The following is a 24,357-nucleotide window of genomic DNA, read 5'->3' as shown; positions in this document are numbered from 1 at the left end:
CGTCTTCCACCTTTTTTTAAATTTATTTACTGACGCAGAGATTTTGGCCCCAGTATTTATCTTTATGCCTACAAAGCATGACTGTGTAGCATTACATATATTCGACGGCAGAAGTTAGTTGTGGCGGCACCTACCAACATTTTTCAGAACTTCTGCTTGCTTTGCACTCGATTCTAAGCCGCAGGCGGTTTTTTGGATTACAAAAACCGGAAAAAAGTGCGGCTTAGATTCGAGTAAATACGGTAACCACAGTTTGGCAGTGGTCATTAATTCGGATGGACAGCTGATATCTAGTTACTCACACATACACCGGTACACCTGCCTAATATCATGTAGGGCCCCTGTGAGCACGCAGAAGTGCTGCAACATGATGTGGCATGGACTCGATTAACGTCTGAAATAGTGCTGGAGAGAACTGACACCATGAATCCTGCAGGGCTGTCCATAAATTTGTGAGAGTACGAGGGGGTTCAGATCTCTTCTGAACAGAACGTTACAAGGCATCCCAAATATGCTCAGTAATGTGCAGGTCTGGGGAGTCTGTTGGCCAGCTGAAGTGATTAAACTCGAAAGAGTGTTCCTGGAGCCACTCTGTAGCGATTCTGGATGTGTGGGGGTCGCATTGTCCTGCTGGAGTTGCCCAAGTCGATTGGAATGCACAATGGACATGAATGGATGCAAGTGATCAGATAGGATGCGTTAGTATGTGTCACCTGTCAGAGTCATATCCAGACATGTCAGGGGTCCCATATCACTGTAACTGCACATTCCCCACACCATTACAGAGCCTCCACCAGCTTGAACAGTCTTCCGCTCACATGAAGGGTCCACGGATTCCTGAGGTTGTCTCCATACCGGTACACGTCCATTTGCTCAATACAATTTGAAACAAGATTTATCTAATCAGGCAATTTGTTTTGTCATCAACAATCCAATGTCGGTGTTGACGGGCCCTGGTGAGACGTAAAGCTTCGTGTCATGTATTCTTCAAGGGTACACGATGATATGTAGTCAAAGCCTGGTGAAGCGTATGGTTCAGTTGTTCTAGTCCAGGATCATACTGAGTGATGAAGGGGGAGCTCCTCTGCAGCTGTTTCTTGAAGGTGATGAGAGGATTAGGGATGTGTGATATGATGCAGGAAATTTGTAGGCTGAATAGATTTGGGGGATGGTGTCCATCTATGAAGGACTTAATGAGACCTGAACCTTTGAAACATGAGGGATGAATGAATGAAAATGATTTAATGAATGGGAGAAGCAAGAAGGTTTATCAATGTTAATAACAGTAGCTAGTCTTGGGGGAAGGGGAGGAGGCACACATAAGCAAATAATTTAGAAATTTTGGGTTTACTGTTAATGTATTATGATCAGCTAGTTACAGTACTCCATTGTTTAAGAGAAAACTGTGGCTAGAAAACATACCATACACAAAAAGGGCATAAATTGCTACTATGCTCATTATAATATGTTGGAGAACTTGAGAACAATTCTTGGACTCAAGTCAACTTCAACAAATTTTTAGATCACAATCTGTTTCTTTACACATGTGAAGGCTTTTAACTTGAGAAATATTTAATCACTGGTTCATCATGTTTTAATGTTAAACAAGAATTTTGAGAATTTGTAATTCTATGTGAGATGGAATGAGACTATTTATTAAAATATTCATATAACAGGTTGTAATGCTAAAGTCTGTGGACTCAACCCAGATTAATTTTATTACGAATATTGAAATGTTCTTTAACATTGGCACGACACGAAAACCTTGGATTATACACTTCACATCCACATGTTGACTTCACATATTGATATCATAGAACACATAAATGCCAATGCAAATAGTATCTCTCACCAATTATGAAATGTCAGCATGACAAATAAATTCACTGACAAAGGCATAAGCAAGACAAGAATGAAATGAAATGTGTCTTGTACTCAGATTAGTATATAAGGAAGTCTTTATAACAGAAATCTACAACTACTCAAAACTCTCATACTTCACATGATAAATTTTTCTTTCATAGTTAGTGATTTATACAACATTCCACCCACCAATAAAATTAATAAAATAAAACTTTTTATTACAAATTCACAGGGAGTTTGAATGAAATGTAACAGAAAATCAATAAATTGAAAATAAAAACAGGAACTCAATTGAAAAAAACTGAAGAAATGTAAGCAGACAGAAATGATATTTTAATATATAATGCTTACAAATCATTAATACACATCTGAAAATATAAGAAGACTGGTTACCATAGGTATCAATATAACAGCATTTTTGGGGTTATACCTACAATTTCCACTGGACACATACATGTAGTGATATAATTAGACAATCATACTGTAATGAACTATCAAGTGAAACATTCACCCACTACCCCAGAAAAGTGTTCTAAAAGGCTGATCATAATGCAAAAGTCACTTATATGGTACATCCCAGTGTTAAATCTGATATTTTTTTTCTTTTATCCACACCAGTCAGTTCAACAGGCACGGTATTTAACATCAACTCATCACATATTTTCTATTTCATAGGGTACCTGAACATTGTGAGACTTTATACAATAACAACAGTCTTACATTATTAACACATGCTAGCATGAAAGATACACAGCCATTTAATATCACAAGCAGAATTAAAATCTTCATTTAACTGCATGTGATATATCATGAAAAAGGTATTTACTGCATTAACAATATAAATGACAAATCTCTACTACATGAATCAATGACACACACTGATAAATATGCAAAGAACATGAAACGGTAACCAAATCAAAAATAAAATATCTAAATAATCAGATATAAATATTTAAGCATTTTATCTATGGACTTATAAAATTTATTTTATTATGTATACTGCAGTATTAATCAATGTCAAGGAGAGATAAAGATATTTAGAAATATTTCTGCAACCCTAACAGAAACCTGGAACCAATGTTATTCATAAATTGTCACAGAATAAATGTGTGACTGGCAGACTTACTGTCCATTCCAGGAAGGAAAAATAACATATTTCAAGCAATAGAATTTTGATTGCTTTGTTTCTTCACTAATACAAAACACGATAGTAATACAAAACATAATAGTACTCCCTCTTACAAAATTTGTGACGGATGTGAGGTACACTTTCCTTCTACTTTCATGAAAACACACAATTAAAAAGAAATAACAGCAACATTCCAATCTCAGAATTCCTACTCACTTTCATGAAGCATACATGGCAGAAAATCTGTAAAATAAACCTACCAGAATCAAATATTGTTTATGTGAAAAATAAATATAACTACTGAAGTGAGTAAAACTGTTTATCTGGATTCTAATGTAGCCTCTATACACTGCAAATTTATGCAAGACAAAACACTAATTGCAATACTAATGATAATAATAATAGTAATATATGCAAGTGCACATAGTCTGCTATTGTCTTGTACTGCCTGAACAAAGTGGAGATTAGTCTGTAAATTGAGGATCATATATCTTGTCATGGATCCTGAACCATACTTCACGTAACTACAGCAAGTTTTGAAATAGATGATGTGAAAAAGTATTAATTATTGAAATAATGAATATTGCAGAAAGCATAATATCAAGAAGGTTCTTAAACTTTATCTGAGACTTTAATACTAAATCTTTGGTTATCACTAAATATTAGTCTACATAATCATGTATGCCTCTGCAAAGACTAGAATCTGACACAGTACATATGTACAACAAAGGAGAATCGTAGTAGTGAAGTTGTCCCAAAGGTAATTAATAATGGATGACTCATTTATTTCAACACATGTATTGCATTTACACAGTAGGACAATATTACTCAGGCTTAATCTATTTTCTTTAGCCAAAGCTGGCCTTCGTAGCCAATCGTGCAGTGTTTCATTCTTTCCGTTTCTTTTTTTTTTTCTTTTCTTTTTTTTTAAGAACACACAAAGTAAACAGTATTAAATAGTGGCATCTTATAATTACGAGTTGGCAGAACTGTGAAGTACTGAAAACACCACACCACATGATTTCACTTTTGTCTGACATATCTGTACATCCATTCAGAAAATAACTAATGTTGAGTAGGTTACTAATCTAGATTTAAAAATAAATAAATAAAATTACTGAGTTGCTCTCCCTACCAATTTTACGATATTAAAGGTAGCCAACAAGATGAAGCAACTACCTACAGCCCTTACATCCAGTGCAGCCACTAAACTTTAAAAGAGAGGAATTTCATAAATGACTCTGCTAACTTCAAACTGTAAGGCCATCTTAACATATTAACTGTGTCACAGGTAACCTACTACAACTGTATAACTGAGAAAAGTGAACCATGGGCAAATTATTCATATTTATGTAAAAAGACCCTGAGTAATGTAGCATTTCCACCAATGTAGGAGTATCTATGTAATAAGTGTAGCCATATCCTGTACGTCTCTTTCAAGGCACAAGTCTATTAATCTCTTCCATTACATGAAGTATTTAGGTAATTGCTTTCTCTGTACTATTCACTTCCATGATTAAATTTTTTTAATGACAATGTTTGCAATAAATAAAGATGGAACTTTATACATAATCCTGAACACTTCACATACTTAAGATGTCAAAAATTTAAGATCATCAAGTTGCATGGAGAAAATCAATGACTGAACAGAAACATCATATAGAATCACAGGAGCTTGGGTCACAGTTATGTGAGTAAACTAATAAATATTTGAACTTGTAAATAATTACATCAAGTTTTGTCGCTGACTGAGTTCAAGTGTGATCACAAATCCATTTTTGTAAAATGAGCTATATAATTCCACTCCATGTTTACGTGCGCATTCTCTGTTCTCACATTTGTCCTAAACCATGAGCAATTGTCTTTCCTCACAGCACTATGAATAATAAGCTCACTAACAGTTACTCCAAAGACAAAATTGACTAATATAAAGAAGGAAAATACTAGAAATTTCAAGGGCCTATTTATCACTTTACAAACTCCACAGTTTGTCATAAACAGTAAAAAAAGTGAGAGAAATAGAAGGCTTTAAAAAAATGTACAACAATTCAACAAAATCTATTATGGGAATGTCTGGGACACAGAATGGAAAATAATGATTTGTAATGTTAATAAAGAGAATAAAAGATTGTTGGTATTTTTCTCAAAATAAATTCTCAAATATATAACAAACAGCAGTGACTAAAACATTCTGATGCAAACCTAATAACTCACAGACAAGGAAAGATATATCTTTTTAATTTATTACTCCTAAATGAAGCTCATTTTTGAAGTTTTCTATCAATTTAACAATTAACCAATTCACTGATGTGTTGCACATCATTTGTATATTTCTTAGTGATGTTTCAGATTATTTTAAACAAGATGCAGAATACTTCAATATATAAAGATAATTCAATGTATATGTTTGACAAAGACTGGTGCACAAAACATTCTTATTGACTTCAACAGAGCTTAGACAATATGGTTCTAATAACATTACACATCTGAAGACATGTAAATTAATTTCAAATATATCACTTCTGACATAATAAATACTTGGCATGAACCAGCCACACTGTTTGTTTATGGAATGTTCTTATTGACAGGGGAAATTTGAGCATCTTTTGTATCATAAAGGTCCTCTGGAAAAAATAAAGACAACTTTTCAAATATGTAGGAAATGTTTCATACATGCCCCTAGTGAAATGATGCTACAAGGTCAACATATTACATGTTAACTGCTAAGAACATGACACAGAGAAAGTAATGATTCATCACTCAGTACAGGAGCTAGAACGCATTAGAAGAATTGTAACTGATAGCACCATAGATTTGTAACACTTGATTATTGCATTATTAGCCCAGTTTGATCTTTCTACCGCTTTGTAAAATAGCAGTTTAAATGTAGATTAGAAATAATGTTCTTGCAGTGACTGGCATGCATTATTTACTTTATGTATTACCTTTATGTATTATGCAGTAACAAGAAGAAACAGTGAAGCTCAAAATGTCTAGAATATGTGAACATAAAATATGCTACAGAAAAAGTTATACAGCATATGTTATGCAAAAACATATACTTTATAGATGTTGTTCTTGTCCGCAAATCACATCATACACACATTAAGGAAACATATATATTTTAATATTAAAAGTTTCAGTGGAATGGTCCCACTTGCCTAACAGTTAAAACTGACGTGCACATTAATATAAAAGGAAAACTGTTTACAAGTAACTTTATTGTTCAGACTGTGGCTCTTTCAAGAAAAAATAAACTGGAGAATGGAATTAAGTGGATGTCAACACCAATTTCACCTGAAACTCTGGAAATTTATGGAAATTTATCCATATGCTTCATGAAAATGAAAATTTGTATTAAAATCAAAGCCAGTCAAGCTGTATGATCTGTGCCCTGCACCTCAAATCTCACACTGAGCTCACCAGCATTTTCCATGCACTTTTGCTTCTCTTATACAACCTTCTATCCTGCTTCCTGGTATTGCAGCTGATAAGGTAGCCAAACACCAGAATTAATACTACACACATTGCCACTAAGGGATAACAGCAGCTTCATTCAGCTGAGCCTTGTCTCTGAGTAGGGTTTTCTTTCACAAAATTACCTCTTATCAGAGATTCAATCTACAGCTTATTATATTGTTGGCAGTAGTAGGACTTCTGGTTCAGACAAGCATGAAGCTATGTATATATAAAATTAATTAATGTCTAATTAATACTGCAGTATTTCATAAAAAATGTAGCCTAAATGGATTTATGTTATGTCAATGTCACTGAATATCTCACCCTTCCAGGCTATTACAATGCAGTAATGTTGGAATAACTGTGTTAGCAGTTCTTGTTCATCCAAAAATTCTATGCGCTCTATACGTTGTCGTTCTGAAGCAGGAAGAGCTGAATATATCTGCACCATGTCCCAAGCTCGAGCCCCATCCCAAGACGTGTTCAAGAACCTGCAGCACAGAGAAAGAATTGTGATGGTGGTGATAGTTGTGATATTAGCAACAAGAATAATAATGATAAAATAAGTTGTGAGAGATATTCATGTTAAGTTGTTGGAAATACAAGGACAATGAGGAAAAATGGTGATACTGCACCACAGGGCATTGCAAAGCTGACAGCATTTTAAGAAATGAAGAAATGAGATGATAAAACTGTTTCGATTGATAACACACTTGGTGCTTCCTCACATATATTTATATGTAATAAAAGCTCACAGTCTCACCTTCTCAATTTAGTTAAACTTCAGATAATTGCTTGCTTTCTCTACCACTCAAAGGAAAAAAAAATTAGGAGTAAAGAAGATCATTCACCGAAAAGGAAAAGCATTGAGTTGTTGACAGGCACACACACACAAAGAAAGAATTTTAGAATAAATCCTTTCTCGAACTACAGTACAAATACACACTGCTTGCCCCCCTTCATAATGCCACCTGGACAGACAATACCAGGACTGCAGTTTGGCAGGAGGACCAGTTCTGTCAGGTGGGAAGAGCAGAGAGTGTGAGGGGGTGGGGATGGAGGGGGGAGAGAGGGGGAGAGAGGGGGGAGGGGGAGAGAGAGAGAGAGAGAGAGAGAGAGAGGCACGAAGAGGTGTTGGGGCTTGGACGTGAGTAGCTCAGAGGGAGGCAGCCAGTTTGCTAGCTAGGACTGTGGGAGGGAAGGTGGCAAGTGCACAAGCTATACAAGTGACACACAGGTGTCAGAACAAAAGTCATGCATGATCATACTGGACACAGCTGGTGAAGTGTGTGAGTAACAAAGGCGAGATGGAAAACATAGGAAGAGATGCAGATGGACACTACAGGAGACAAACAGTAGATGTAAATTATGAGATGGAACCAAAGGAAGGGTGGCACGAGGCTTAGGGTGGAAGGAAATCGCTAGACAAGTCACTCAAAATGGTTCAAATGGTTCTGAGCACTATGGGACTCAACTGCTGTGGTCATTAGTCCCCTAGAACTTAGAACTACTTAAACCTAACTAACCTAAGGACATCACACACATCCATGCCTGAGGCAGGATTTGAACCTGCGACCATAGCAGTTGCACGGATCCGGACTGCGCGCCTAGAACCGCGAGACCACCGCGGCCGGCAGACAAGTCACTCAATCATGGAAGTGAATAGTACAGAGAAAGCCATTCCTGAAATAAACACATTCATACCACAGGAGATATTAGCAGGCACATGTCTCTTTACAGAGGTATTGCTACCGTTGTGGGGAATGACCTACATCACTTCTCCTCTTTGGACTGTTGTTGTCCTTTACTCTTTAAGTATCTATACTCCACCAGAACTTTCCTACTATATTTATACTGCATAATGGTCCCCTTCCACCCTAACCAAGGTGTCATCCATCCTTTGTTACTGTTTCATAATCTACATCTAATTTGTTTCTTTTGTATTGTCCGTCCACATCGCTCATTTTCCCCCTTGCCTTTGTTATGCACACAGTACACTGGCTCCAAACGATGTGTCACATGTTAACTTTTTGCCGATGCCCATGCATCACATCCCTAGCCCATGCTGCTGCCAGCCCTCTCTCTCACATTTCTAGCCAGCAAACCATTTGCCTCATTCCAAGCCACTAGCTACCCAACCCTCTTCCTCCAGCTTCTCTCTCCTCCTACCCACACCACCTGATACAAACCTCACCCCACCCTAGTCCACCTGCCAAACTGCAATCCTGGCTGTGTGCATCCAGCCAGCACTATTTAGGGGCACAGGTGTGTGTGTGTGTGTGTGTGTGTGTGTGTGTGTGTGTGTGTGTGTGTGTGTGTGTGTATTTGTACTCTAGCTCAAGAACAGATTTATTCAAAAAGCTAGTATTTTCTTTCTTGATTGTGCATGCCTGTTAACAGTTCAATGCCTCTGTTTTTCATTGAGTGGTCTTTTTTACTCAGAAAGTTTCTGCCAGAACTTTCCTACTATAAAGAAAAAAAATCTTATTTTAAAACTCCAAAACAACTTTAAGTTATTTACTGTTTCTATAAGAAGATATATCATTTCAATAGGCTCCACCACAGTGGTCATGAATTGTAGTGACTGTGTGACTGAGGGTCTCCAACAACTTTCAGACATCTTTGCATACAAACATTACAGCCATGATCTAACCCCAAAAGACCAGCACTTCCTCAAGGCCTTCCATCCCAAAACCTGACAACTGAATCCATCTCCCTCCCCACACCAGCAACCCCCCCCCCCCTCCCCCACCCTCAGACTACTACCTTTTACTTACTTCACAGACCTAACCCCACAGATCTTCCCACTGGCTGTCCCATTGAGGCTGGGTACAATGCTCCCACTGAACAAGTATCTGTCTTTGTTAACCAAACCCTCCAAACCATTGCCCTTAACCTCCCATCCTACACTAAAAACACTGCCCACTCCCTTCACCAACTTCACAGTTCCTGTTCCATTTTACCACCAGAGTCCTGGCGGTCACTGTGGATGTGATGACCTTACACACCAAAATCCCACACTGCCTTTTTATACATCCTCCTGATACCAAACCCACTAACTCTTGTCTTTCACTCCAAACCAATCACATCCTGACACACAACTAATTCATTTTCAAAGTCCAAATGTATAAACAACCCCGTGATACTGCCATGGGTAATCACATGGCACCATCCTATGCAAAATTATTTATGGGCCATTTGGAGGAACCCTTTCTATCCAGTACACACCTAAAACCCTTTGTCTGGCTCAGATTCACTGATGATAATTTCATTATCTGGGCTCATGGCAGAGGCAACCTTTGCTCCTTCCTCTAGAACCTTAAGGCCTACTCCCAAAATCTGCTTCACCTGGACCTTCTCAACTCAATAAGCCACTGTCCAAGATGTTGATCTGCACCTCTCAGATGGTTCCATAAATGTGTCAATTCATATTGAGTGCACCAACCACCAACAATACCTCCACTTTGACAGTTGTCACCCATTCCATGTTAAAAAAAAGTCTCGCCACCCAGGGATACCACATCTACAGTGGAAAGCAGGAGTTGTTGAAATATGCTGATATATCTTACTAAAGCATTTACTGACAGACAATATCCTACCCAGCTCATCCACAAAGTGATCTCCTGTGCCATCGCCTCCTCTGTCACCAGCAAACTCTAATGATTTTCAGGCAACAAGAGACAGTGTGGTTTTGGGTTGCTAAGCACACACGACTCTCAATTCAGTTAACTTGCACGTTGTGTGTAGACGATCCTCTACTCTGGGTAATCAGCTATGTCGATCTCCCAAAAGCTTCTTCTCTGAAGACTATAGCAAGTTAAAGGAATTTATTAAAATACACCTCTATCCTTCAAATAATTTTGGTACTCGTAAAATACTTTTCAGTTCAATCACTATATATTTTCAACTTTCACAGACAATAACTTCTGCAAGCTAATCTATTCCTTAAACATTAGACTCATTTACACACATTCAAATAGCATACATGTGTCTTGCTTCATTCATAGCCAAGACTTGAAGTAATTCAAAAGTCTCTACTCTTAAACGAGTCCAATACATGAATGGACATAGAAATCTATATTCAATAGTTCATTAGTATTTTTACAATCAACAGAGACACTAAAAAGCACAGAATACTACATAAAGTTTCCTTGTTCTTCTCAACCCGTACATGGAGACTCTGTGGACCGTACAGCAGGTACTTGTCTGCCAGTGTTCGACTGCCGGGTCCATCTTTCTCATAACTGTTTTTTTTTTCCCCCTTTTTAAGCTGCACTTACAAATAGGCAATGCGCAGTAGGGTGTCTTTGTTTCCCCCACTCACGTCTAAAATATCAGGTGTTCAAATGGTGGATGGCCAAGTGGTTCTAGAATTTACTCCACAATTCTCAAAGCACCACAAAACCTGTTAACCAGCCATTCTAATCACCCAGTATCACCCTACCTTGAAAGGCTCAGCCACATCGTTCACCAGGGTTCTGACTACCTGTCACTGCGACCTGAGATGAAGGATATCCTGCTCAAAATCCTATACCCCATCACCCAACGTAGTGTTATGCTGCCCACCCAACCTACAGAATATCCTTGTCCATCAGTACTCCAATCCTGCAGCATATGGGTCATTCCCTTGTGATTGACCAAGGTGCCTATACATCTGCCCATCAGCACCTACTGCAGTCCAGTCACAGGTATCTCTTGCCAATCAAGGCAGGGCCACTAGTGAAAGCAGCCACATTACATATCAGCTATACTGCAATTACTGTAGAGCATTCTATGTGGGCATGACAACTAACCCAGCTGTCCACTCGCACGAATGGTCATTGCCGAACTGTGGCAAACTACAAACTTGCAAACATGTTGCCAACACTACACTGACAACTTCAACAGTTGCTTCACTATGTGGGCCATTTGACTACTCCCTTCCAGCACAACCTTCTCTGAATTGTGCACATGGGAACTGTCTCTCCAGCATATGCTGTGTTCTCACAATTCCCCTCACTGAAACTTTCACTAACTTTTTTTCTCACTCCCTCACATTACCTGTTTCCTTCTCTCTTTTGTCCACACCACTCCTTCCCTCTCCAGCAGATTATGTACTGCACTGTCTGTCCCCTCCCTGCCCCGCCCCTCTTCTCTCACCCTTTTTTCAGCCTTCTCCCATACTCTCCGCCCCCCCCCCCCCCTCCATTTCTCCACTCCTACCTCTCTCTATCCCTTATATGCTCTATCCTCTGAACACCTTTCACCTTGTTGTGCAGCTGCTGTCATCTGGCAAAAGACCTGACCCACACTACCTTGTTACCCTCACCTCACCTCAAAATGCCATTCTCTACCTCATCCCCCTCTCCATCTACCCAGGCAATTGCTATCAATAATCAGTCTTGCTAACACTGCAAGCATATATATGTATTTGGGTGGTTGTATGTACTTTTACAAGACAAAGAGCACAAGCCTAACTGTTCTCCACTACATGTTTCTGTGTGCCACACATCAGTTCTCGATAAGTGGTTGTCTTTGCTTGTATTACAAATTTCAATAAACAATTCACATATCAAATGTGTGTTTTCTCAGTAGTACAGATATTAAACAACCTAAGGGCCCCACAATGTCAGTCATGCTGCCTGGTTTTTGGGTGAGAGAACGAATTGTTACTTAAGGGGCTCCGGAAAGGCTCAAAATCATGAAAAGTTCAATTTTTACTTTTTTGGTTTTCTGAATCTGCAGACTATTACCTTTTAATAGATATATAATTTATTCAATTCCGAAGACTACAACTATTTTTAAATTTTTTTTGAAATGTGTTCTACATGGGCGTGACCCACTGTGGCGCTGTTAAACTGCTGTCAAATGGTGGTATTATTAACGTCCGTGTTCATCAGGTACATTTTAGTGATGTGAGATAAAGTATGTGTTGTGGCTAACCTGTGATGGTTCAATATATATCGCTGGTGTGATTGTCGATTGTTTCATGTTTATTTACTCTGTCGTTATCTCGAAAATATTCGTAATTAATTCTGTTTCTTGAGTCTCTGTTTTGTTGAAGTATAATAATGAGTAAAAGTAAAGTTATTAGAAATCCTCTGAAGGCTTTTAAGAAAAGGAGAAATGTTGGAAAGCCAAAGGTATGTGTTATTACTGTAAACAATAAAGACGATGAAAATCCCCAACATAGCTTGTGTCCCAAAGAAGAAGACAGTTGGTGTAAATACAACAAAGGATTGCTAACTGGTGAAGTGTACACTCATAAGCATAGTCTGCCTCATGCAATAATGGAGGTGATAAAACCTATTTTCAGAGACCTAGCAGCACCTGAACTGTTGAAAAAGTGTATTCACGGAAAAACTCAAAACCCCAATGAAAGTGTAAATAGTGTTATATGGCCGAGAATCCCCAAGACTGTATTTGTTGGAATAGAAACACTTCACTTTGGTGTGTATGATGCTGTTGCAACTTTCAATGATGGCAACATTGTAAGGTGCAAGGTATTTAGAAATATGGGAATGAAGATAGGTTCTAACATGGTACGAGCGATGCTTGCTTTAGACAAGGAACGCCTTCGGGCTGCAGACAGGGCTGTAAAGAGTCTAGAAATACAAGCAAGAGTAAACAGGAGGAGCAACAAGAGGAAGCTGGAGGAGGAGTTTGCAGAGGATGAAGATAATCCATCCTATGGACCTGGAATGCACTAAAAAGTTAATCCAATCTTTGTCGCTCGATTCCCAAAACTTTTATTTTCTCGTACTAATTACATGTTTTCTAAGGATCTTCCAAACATATTTGTTTCAAACTTTCAGTAAATGTTACACAGTACCTTCTGCATAATTTAACACAGCATTTTTCCAAAAAACTGTATATTTTTGAATATATAAATAAAAAATTGCAAGAAAATGTTGTGAATTTTCATTACAATTGAAAAAAAAATCATCTTTAATAACTGAACTAAAATTTTGTAAAATCCCTGTGTTAAGTTGTAGCCCATATTCCAATAAATAATCTGTAAAAAGTTCAACTTCCTACCTCAAATACTTTGTGAGGAAAGATGTAATTTATAAGCGTTATTTTAACATTGCAAGTATAGGGCATTCCGGAGCCCCTTAACTAAGTGCTATTTTTTGCTATCGTTTATGTTATTTTGCTAATTTAAGGGGATACGGAATCACCTATCCCCGCAATGTTAATATATGCCTACTATAGGGAACATTTTCTCACAAACTACTGGAGACAGAGAGGTAAAAATTTTACTGTATGTGCATTCATATGTTACAACAATACTGAAACAACAGTTTATTGTCAAAGTATCTTCTTACAGAGATATTGTACATTTATTTTTAAGTAAATTTTTTCCATCGCTTTTTACTAGACTATCACCCCTAAGTCTTTTGTAAATCAAGTAATTAAAAAATCGTTGTTTCAGTATGTAATAGGGACCTATGTCACTACGTCATAAAAATTTCAGACTTCTAGGTTGACCAGTACCTGAGATAATGTTCCTAGATGAAGTAAAAAGTAAACTTACGGGAAACGGAGAAAGAAGATTAAAACATTCCTGATCCGTAGCTAATACCCCCTTCACAGTCTTCATAATCATCTTCAAGTCTTCTTTTGGCACCCCTCTGCACCTGTCTTGCTTTTTTCACTAATGTCTTGATTATATTATCAGCATGCCTTAGTCTGTGCTGATCTAAAAAGAACATAGCACGTACCGTACGGGAACCAACACACATACCCAACTTTTGAAGGACCTGGCATTTAGTTATATTTCCAAGATTGAAGGTTGCCACAGCATCATACACACCAAAATGTAGTGTATTAATTCCGACAAACACTGTTTTTGGGAGACGATGCCATATCACACTATTCAAGCACTCGTTGGGGTTCTGCGTTTTTCCGTGAAGACATTTCATCAGAAGACTTCTGTCAGCCAGATCTCTGAAAATGGGCTTTATTTCTGCCATGATGGCTGATGGTAGACTGTGGTGGTGAATGTATTTCTCTCCTGTTGTTAGTCCCCTATTGTATTTACACCAGCTGTTTTCACCTTTGGGGCACAAACCATGTTGTGGATGCTCATCCGTGGATGCGGTGTGGAAATATAAAGCCCATATAGCTCTCCTCATTTCTTCAAGATTGCCTGTATTTTGCCTGATTGCAAGGCCATAGCAGTTCTGAATGTGGTCTATTATGGAATCAGTCAATCTTCCTCTGCCATCCAAGGTTTTCCCATCATCTAGTTTTTTCCCTTTCATAACTGATTTTAACCTTCTCAGCCTGGCACCCATTCTCTTCTGCACATGTCCTATACATTCAAGTTTGCTTATATTTACACTGTTCCCATATGGTTTGCTTTCCAAAACTTCTTTGAATGCTTTAGAGTCACCATCTCCCAGATATTTGACATAGCGAACATTATACCACTGTGAAGAGCGATGAAAAATTTTCTTCACCCCAGCAACCTCCATGCCACCACTACTACCATAATAATTAGCAATACAGTCATCACTGTGTTCATTTTTCAGCCTGCCTGTGCACCTACAGTATTTAGACATTATTGCAACATCAATAACCTTGCCAGTATCAACACTAGTTGCTGTTACAACACCATTGTTGGAGGTGTGGCCCCTTTTCTGCCACGTGCCATCAAACGCCACTGTGAGGTCACGACTGCCGTCATTTTCTTCCACTGCTTCTTCCACAGCAACCTGCATTGACTTCTGTGCTACATCTTCAACTGCAGATCCTAGTACATAATTGTAAGCTTCAAACTTTGAAGGTGCACTTGGAAGATTTAGAACACCACATAGCATATCACCAGCTGCTTTGCCCTTACCAATTGCTCGCAATCCATAAACTAACCTAATATTTACACTATAAAGTTCAGTTTTCTTGTATCCATTATTTACAGTTACTGAAACCGAACTTGGAAACTTACAGCTGTATTTACAAACACTGCATATTAAATTAAACTGGACAGCCAGGCCAACATGGGATTCTACTTTCAGAGAAACGTTTCCATGACATTTTTTGCAGCACAAACTGTTTTCAAGAGCTTCACACAATATATTCGTATCAATGAGTTCAAAAACTTCATTCCCTCTATCAAGTAAATTATATTTCTCTTCCAAATCTCTTAGTTTTTTATGAGAAGCACTGTTTTCATTTGGTGTAAGTTCGTTCGGCAAATCAGTAATAAGTGGATTCACATTTTCCAACAGTGATGATGATGAACTGCTTTGCTTTGCTAATGAATCATTATTTCTTTTCTTTTGCCAGTTCACACGCTTTTTAAATACTTTTGCTTTAGCTCTAGGCATTTTCACTGCGAAAAATGAAGTACTAAATACGAAATAACTCAACAACAACTACTTTCTTATATCACACTGTTTACAAAACAGTCCCGCCACAAAGTCAAAGAGTAACTTGAGGAAACCAGAGAGAAACATTTTCGGGCAACTAGTGTATAAATAGTCGCTGGAAACCGGGATATTTGAATTCATGTCACTTTAAAGGTACTGCCAAAAAGTTCATGGTCAGCCACGAGAGACGTGTATAACTAAAGCGCAATACCCGATCTCACAAATATATAAAAATAAAATAGTTATAATTGTAGTAGAGCTATGTATGATACGTCATTTTAAAGAGGAAACATGGCAGAATATAATACGCCAATAAAAAAAAATTCGATTTTTTAACCCAAAATCCGATTCCGTATCCCCTTAAGTTTACCCATGGCAACCAGGGCCCTACTACCCACTTGTGGTCATTCCAGCTATCATACCCACTTGTGGTCATTCCAGCTATCATGTTGCTCGTTGGGCAGTACGGGGTTTAGAAGATTTTTCATTAGGTTTTCATAAAATTTGACAAAAAGTATCTGGTATATAATTGTTATTATTTGCTTTAACTTGCTGTAACTCTGCATTATAAATTTTATGATGTGAAGTTACTTCCTTGCTTTATAAATCACCAGTACAGTTGAACTGGTGAGTGGTTTGAAAATTTTGCTACTAACAGATACAAAAGTGAGTGGTAGGTAAAAAAGGTTGACTACCCCTGGTTTAACCCAAACAGGTACACCAGTGTGCTCATTTTCTCTTGTTATGTGTGCAATATTACATTTCCAAGATCCACCACTAAGTACAACATGGACCATACTTCTCCAATCAATGTATCACAATATTTTACCATGTTACATAATGCTAGTCCTTCTAAAAGAAAAATGAACAACACCTGTGTTCAGCATTTGTGAAAACAGGCTATACCTAATAAATAAAGGGCTGATCACTTGTAATATGATTACAATGAAAACACTAAAAAATGTGTTCCAGGCATGGTATTGAAAAGTGGAACTCCTGCTTTCTGCATTAGTAGGATTAAAATTCTGTGTCACACATGTAATCTCTGTATGATGAAACTATTTTAATCCACGGTGGTTTCATCTTTCAGAAGTTAGACGAAGGAACTCATGTACTTGTTACAGGTAATTTTTGCAAAACACAATAATAATAATAATAATAATAATAATAATAATCTTTCATTCAACACCCAATATAGTTAGGAAAGTGTACCAGATGCATATCCTTCATACACGATACCAACTGACATGATGCCCATATTTATAGGAATGTGGCAAATTGTTTATTAATAGATATTTGTTTAATCTCTTTGTGGATGATACCTAGATATTGCACAGAAACGTATAGACCTACTAACATACTGATGATGTTATAATGAATGAAATGTTGTAAAGGGTGTTCTCAGTAAAAAATTACCTGAATCACTCACACAGATTTACATATAGGGAGTTCATAATTTCAGTTTGAAAGTGCTGCCTGTTGTAACCAACAGTTTTCTGTCTTTCTGAATCCATGTTTCTAACTGGCATTAGTTTTTGAAATGGCAGGAGTTGACTGTATTTTGGCCAAGGCCTTTCATACCAAATGTGCTGCTCAGATAATATAATAGAGGATAGCAGTCAATACAATAATAATTAACAGTGTTGTTTTCATGGTTCTGACTGCAACTGACAATGGCAGCACCTGAATGAGGCAAAATTTGCTTCAGGAACTTCACATGGGTATAAGGGTGTCCCCATTCCTGCACCACTTCTCCTCCTTGATAACAATACAGTTAATGTGAGCACATATTTCTTGTTTCCATCTTAGTAGTGTTGCACACCTCGCCTTGACATTGTTAACAGGACTTTTAAAGAGGTTGGCTGTGCAGCAATATAAAGGGATAATATAGATGATTTATTCGTTTTCAAAGTTCTATATTTTTCAAAGTATTATATGTACAAATATGACTGATCTATGATCCATGACTAATCTGTAAACTCACCGTGTTTCCATTATGCCCACCAGCTGGCATTACAAGTTCAGCACATTGACAAAATAGCAATAAAGAAAGAGGAGTTTTTGTGTGCTGGAAAATGAGCAATCTTCCATTTGTCTGGATACATTAACTGCCAAAATGTGAGAGAGTGGGGCACTGAAAATCCTTGTGAAATTATGGTTCATAATGAGATTCGCTGAAGGTTAATGTCGCTACCTGAATGATGAACGTCCATATCTACCTGAATGATGAACTTCCATATCATCTGTTTCGAAGTGTTGGTGCTGATGATGTAGCCCCAATTCCCTTGCCGCCCCCCCCCCCACCCCCCCAACGTCGTCTGACCTATTGTCTTGAGACTATTTCCACTGAGCCAAGAACACTGGAAAAGCTCAGAGAACACATCAATGCTGCTGCGATGACCACTGACAGGATGTTGCTACATAAGGTACAGAACGAACTTGACACGTATCACATGACCAGAGGGACACTCTTAGAACATTTGTAGGGTGCAAAATGCAAACTTGGTGAGTTTACTGTTCTATTCATACATCAATCATATTTGTCAACGGAATACTTCGGGTAACATAGTGCTTTCAAAATGAATGAAACATCTGTAGGAGGCCTAAATTGTGTTCGGGTAACATAGTGCTTTCAAAATGAATGAAACATCTGTAGGAGGCCTAAATTGTAACCACTGTGTACAATCAATCTATAGCCAGAGATCACTAAGGCCTCTCTTTTGTCTGGCATTATGAAAAATGTAACATCTGTGGTTTCATACTGAAGAAAGAAAAATTTACCTTTTTGTTCATGGGTGCCTTTCGTGAATAAGATATGAAACTGTCTTGCATGGCTGCCCTCTCAGATATTCACATTTTATTTTTATATTTCTCTGCAAGTCATTTCTATCCTACACTTCTCACTGTGTTATAGAATTCAAATTTTCTACGCAGCAGGCAGAGTTCACACAATACTTCAACTGTTTCTGATTCAAGAGTACCATCTTTTAAGATTTCTTTCACTCACGGCTTGAACCTGAAGGTTCTCCTGCTGCTGTATTGATTGCATTAATCAGTTATATACTTAGTCTTTTTCCACTGCAGATTACAATGGCTAACAGGGTGAGATATAGGACACTGTCCTTCAAGTGTACCGAAACAAAAAAAAAAAAAAAAAAAAAAAAAAAAAAAAAAAAAAAAAAAAACAAAAAAAAAAAAATAAAATAAAATAAATAAATAAAATAAATAAATAAATAAATAAATAAAAAGGTAAACAGTTACAGACAGAAGAAGTAATTACATCAAAATTTTGAAATCTGACTGCTTTTTCTCCCGATATGAACTAATAATACATTCAAACTTCTAGGTAGATCTTCTCATTTGCCTAGAGTTGCTGTCTTAGTTTCACTGGTAGAAAATGGCATTTCTAATATATCAAAAACTGACATATATGCCAGAACTAATCATCCAGAGACTGGCAATTCAGAAAAAATAAAATTAATCAGGCCTCTTATGAGACATGAACTTACTGTAGCACTATCCATGTGGGTAAGACTGTTTTCGTGTTTCAATGAAGTGGAAGTCTATACCATTGGTAGTGTAGCTATTGGCATGGTCTTCCAAATCGGCCATGCATCTGTAGAGGAACCAGACAATGTGTCATCTTTCCTTCATCTGGCCCTGATATATTCTTTCCTTCTTTTGTCAAGTGGGCCAAGCCTGTAGCCCTACGAAGGCAGTCTGCCTGGGGGATGGCAACCCGAAACATTGACTGGTGCTCATGATGGGGTTGAATTATTGGGCCAGCTCCACAGCATTTGTGAAACATATTTTTTCGGCTCAAGATATCAGTCAAAAGCCCCAGAAAAAATAACAGAACTGGATCATCATGCAGAAGAAAATGATTACAGAAAAGAACAAAGTTTATAACAATGTGGGATTTGCAGGGTTTGGGCACGAAGAAAATAGAAGTATTCCAGGCACTTGATAGATGTGTGTGTTTTCTGTGAAACAAAGGACAAGAGCAAGAGAAATGAAAATATAACGGGCTTCATTCATTTTTACAGTGGCACTAAAAAGGAGGAAAGGGCCAAGACGGGGATTTTAATATCCATGTGTAAGAAGCAAAGAAGAGAGATCAAATGCTGGGAGGAAATTGATGAGATCATGACTAGTGAAAGTATTTTAAGGTGCAAATTATGGTCATAAAAGGGAAAAAAGGTTCTTAAAACACACAAAAAGGTACAAAAAATGTGCTGATGAAATTACTTTATTTGGGTTTAAACCAGCTACATTAACTTTCTTTGGCTCATTTACAGGGTTCTATTATATTGGATTACATACATCATTTTAACGTTTTTGACACTAAGTCACTGGTGTTTTGAACTCAATAGCTCCTTATATACAGAGAAACTCTGCTCAACATCTACAGAAACCAATGGAGCATACCTTCTCAGCACCTGTAAAGGAAGTTCAGTCAAGTTTGCAAAAGTCCCCACATCTTGATTGTTCTTCAAATTTAATTTCAATTAGTCTTTAGTAACTCCATCAATGATGTCCCTAACACTCATCAACTTCTTCCACTGATCATCCTCCTCCTCCTCCATACCTTCTTCCAAACTCTTAATCATATGTAGCCACACTTTGCAAAAAGTTCTAGCTCTAGGTCTTAGTTGTTGACTAATTGTTGGGTCTGCTTGATGGTTGCTGTGTCCACTGAGTACAGCAAAGATATGAAGTGTTTGATTTTATCGAACTTTCACACAAGAAAACTTTGCATCTTATCCAGGTATCCTACCTTCTGATGGAAGGAAACTGTCGCAGGTGGAGCCATGTCATTTCTTGATATTTTGATGATCGGGAGCCTTTACCAGAATCTCATTCAGAGCAGCAAACACTTCTGGCAGTTTTTACTTTTTTGTGATATAGTATCAAACTTCTACATACAGATTTCATGGATGCTGATATATATGTGTTATTTTTCCTTTGCTACAATTGTTCGTCTGCTTACTGGCATTCGAAATTTCATTTTCACAGCACTTCCTTTTCTTTTTATCATTTCTTCTATTAAGTTTAGTAGAGAGTTTATATTGACCGCTGGTTGTTCTCAGCAGTTGCTTCCTTGATCTGACTATTTTCCTGCATTGGTATAAGGCATTTGCAGTTGTTGTTTATGCTAACGATTTTCGTATCTCGTTTCAAGTTTGTAGGATGGTGGTTGTGCTCTGCCAATATGGAATGGCTTGTTTCATACTTTAAATATCTAATATGTTCTTTGTATCATCATTTAAAATTCCTGCTTGTCATGCCTATGCATGAATCACCACAACTTTGACACTGACGTTTGCATATTTTTGATCCCTGTTGGTTGGCTTAAGTTTGTTTGCAAGATTTGCACAGTTTTATATGCCATATGGAAGCTCACTTTCTTTAGGATGTTTACCACTCTGTGCTTTAATTTATGTGCACAAGTGGTATGTCAACAAGTACTTGTATTGTGTGTATTTGTAGGTTTGAGGGTTGTGTTTCCCTGCAATCTTGTGTTTGTTTCGTATTTGTATTTTGATGTTTTGATTGAATCCGAGTACTACATGTGTGTCGTACCCTCATTCCCAGCTATCCATATGATCTTATTTTTTTTCTTTTCATTATTTGTCTTGCTGAGTGGAATCCTGTTTGTTGTTGTTGTTGTTGTTGTGGTCTTCAGTCCTGAGACTGGTTTGATGCAGCTCTCCATGCTACTCTATCCTGTGCAAGCTTCTTCATCTCCCAGTACCTACTGCAACCTACATCCTTCTGAATCTGCTTAGTGTATTCATCTCTTGGTCTCCCTCTACGATTTTTACCCTCCACGCTGCCCTCCAATGCTAAATTTGTGATCCCTTGATGCCTCAAAACATGTCCTACCAACCGAACCCTTCTTTTAGTCAAGTTGTGCCACAAACTTCTCTTCTCCCCAATCCTATTCAATACCTCCTCATTAGTTACGTGATCTACCCACCTTACCTTCAGCATTCTTCTGTAGCACCACATTTCGAAAGTTTCTATTCTCTTCTTGTCCAAACTGGTTATCGTCCATGTTTCACTTCCATACATGGCTACACTACATACAAATACTCTCAGAAACAACTTCCTGACACCTAAATCTATACTCGATGTTAACAAATTTCTCATCTTCAGAAGCACTTTCCTTGCCATTGCCAGTCTACATTTTATATCCTCTCTACTTCGACCATCATCAGTTATTTTGCTACCCAAATAGCAAAACTCCTTTACTACTTTAAGTGTCTCATTTCCTAATCTAATTCCATCAGCATCACCCGATTTAATTTGACTACAATCCATTAGCCTCGTTTTGCTTTTGTTGATGTTCATCTTATATCCTCCTTTCAAGACACTGTCCATTCCGTTCAACTGCTCTTCCAAGTCCTTTGCTGTCTCTGACAGAATTACAATGTCATCGGCGAACCTCAAAGTTTTTACTTCTTCTCCATGAATTTTAATACCTTCTCCGAATTTTTCTTTTGTTTCCTTTACTGCTTGCTCAATATACAGATTGAATAACATCGGGGAGAGGCTACAACCCTGTCTCACTCCTTTCCCGACCAGTGCTTCCCTTTCATGCCCCTCGACTCTTATAACTGCCATCTGGTTTCTGTACAAATTGTAAATAGCCTTTCGCTCCCTGTATTTTACCCCTGCCACCTTCAGAATTTGAAAGAGAGTATTCCAGTTAACGTTGTCAAAAGCTTTCTCTAAGTCTACAAATGCTAGAAACGTAGGTTTGCCTTTTCTTAATCTTTCTTCTCAGATAAGTCGCAAGGTTAGTATTGCCTCACGTGTTCCAACATTTCTACGGAATCCAAACTGATCTTCCCAGAGGTCCGCTTCTACCAGTTTTTCCATTCGTCTGTAAAGAATTCGCGTTAGTATTTTGCAGCTGTGACTTATTAAACTGATAGTTCGGTAATTTTCACATCTGTCAATACCTGCTTTCTTTGGGATTGGAATTATTATATTCTTCTTGAAGTCTGAGGGTATTTCGCCTGTCTCATACATTTTGCTCACCAGATGGTAGAGTTTTGTCATGACTGGCTCTCCCAAGGCCATCAGTAGTTCTAATGGAATGTTGTCTACTCCCGGGGCCTTGTTTCGACTCAGGTCTTTCAGTGCTCTGTCAAACTCTTCACGCAGTATCTTATCTCCCATTTCATCTTCATCTACATCCTCTTCCATTTCCATAATATTGTCCTCAAGTACATCGCCCTTGTATAAACCCTCTATATACTCCTTCCACCTTTCTGCCTTCCCTTCTTTGCTTAGAACTGGGTTGCCATCTGAGCTCTTGATATTCATCCAAGTGGTTCTCTTCTCTCCAAAGGTCTCTTTAATTTTCCTGTAGGCAGTATCTATCTTACCCCTAGTGAGACAAGCCTCTACATCCTTACATTTGTCCTCTAGCCATCCCTGCTTAGCCATTTTGCACTTTCTGTCGATCTCATTTTTGAGACGTTTATATTCCCTTTTGCCTGCTTCATTTACTGCATTTTTATATTTTCTCCTTTCATCAATTAAATTCAATATTTCTTCTGTTACCCAAGGATTTCTATTAGCCCTCGTCTTTTTACCTACTTGATCCTCTGCTGCCTTCACTACTTCATCCCTTAGAGCTACCCATTCTTCTTCTACTGTATTTCTTTCCCCCATTCCTGTCAATTGTTCCCTTATGCTCTCCCTGAAACTCTGTACAACCTCTGGTTCTTTCAGTTTATCCAGGTCCCATCTCCTTAAATTCCCACCTTTTTGCAGTTTCTTCAGTTTCAATCTGCAGTTCATAACCAATAGATTGTGGTCATAATCCACATCTGCCCCTGGAAATGTCTTACAATTTAAAACCTGGTTCCTAAATCTCTGTCTTACCATTATATAATCTATCTGATACCTATTAGTATCTCCAGGATTCTTCCAGGTATACAACCTTCTTTTATGATTCTTGAACCAAGTGTTAGCTATGATTAAGTTATGCTCTGTGCAAAATTCTACAAGGCGGCTTCCTCTTTCATTTCTTCCCCCCAATCCATATTCACCTACTATGTTTCCTTCTCTCCCTTTTCCTACTGGCGAATTCCAGTCACCCATGACTATTAAATTTTCGTCTCTCTTCACTACCTGAATAATTTCTTTTATCTCGTCATACATTTCATCAATTTCTTCGTCATCTGCAGAGCTAGTTGGCATATAAACTTGTACTACTGTAGTAGGCATGGGCTTTGTGTCTATCTTGGCCACAATAATGCATTCACTATGCTGTTTGTAGTAGCTAACCCGCACTCCTATTTTTTTATTCATTATTAAACCCACTCCTGCATTACCCCTATTTGATTTTGTATTTATAACCCTGTAATCACCTGACCAAAAGTCTTGTTCCTCCTGCCACCGAACTTCACTAATTCCCACTATATCTAACTTTAACCTATCCATTTCCCTTTTTAAATTTTCTAACCTACCTGCCCGATTAATGGATCTGACATTCCACGCTCCGATCCGTAGAATGCCAGTTTTCTTTCTCCTGAT

General features: G+C 37.9%; 1 protein-coding gene across 1 annotated transcript in view; it reads right to left on the bottom strand.

Moving 5' to 3' along the window:
* Positions 1-1,700: 1,700 nt before the first annotated feature.
* LOC126263514 (leucine carboxyl methyltransferase 1) overlaps positions 1,701-24,357 on the bottom strand; it is a 62,283-nt gene continuing 39,626 nt past the window's right edge. Inside the window, exon 5 of the mRNA XM_049960610.1 lies at positions 1,701-6,942. Coding sequence (XP_049816567.1) covers positions 6,744-6,942 — 199 coding nt within the window. The 3' untranslated portion in view covers positions 1,701-6,743. The remainder of the gene's footprint in view (positions 6,943-24,357) is intronic.

The sequence above is a fragment of the Schistocerca nitens genome, chromosome 1 (genome assembly GCF_023898315.1).
Source record: "Schistocerca nitens isolate TAMUIC-IGC-003100 chromosome 1, iqSchNite1.1, whole genome shotgun sequence".
Lineage (NCBI taxonomy): Eukaryota > Metazoa > Arthropoda > Insecta > Orthoptera > Acrididae > Schistocerca > Schistocerca nitens.
Note: the sequence above shows the minus strand (reverse complement) of the source record. Positions and strands in the feature narration are given on the sequence as shown.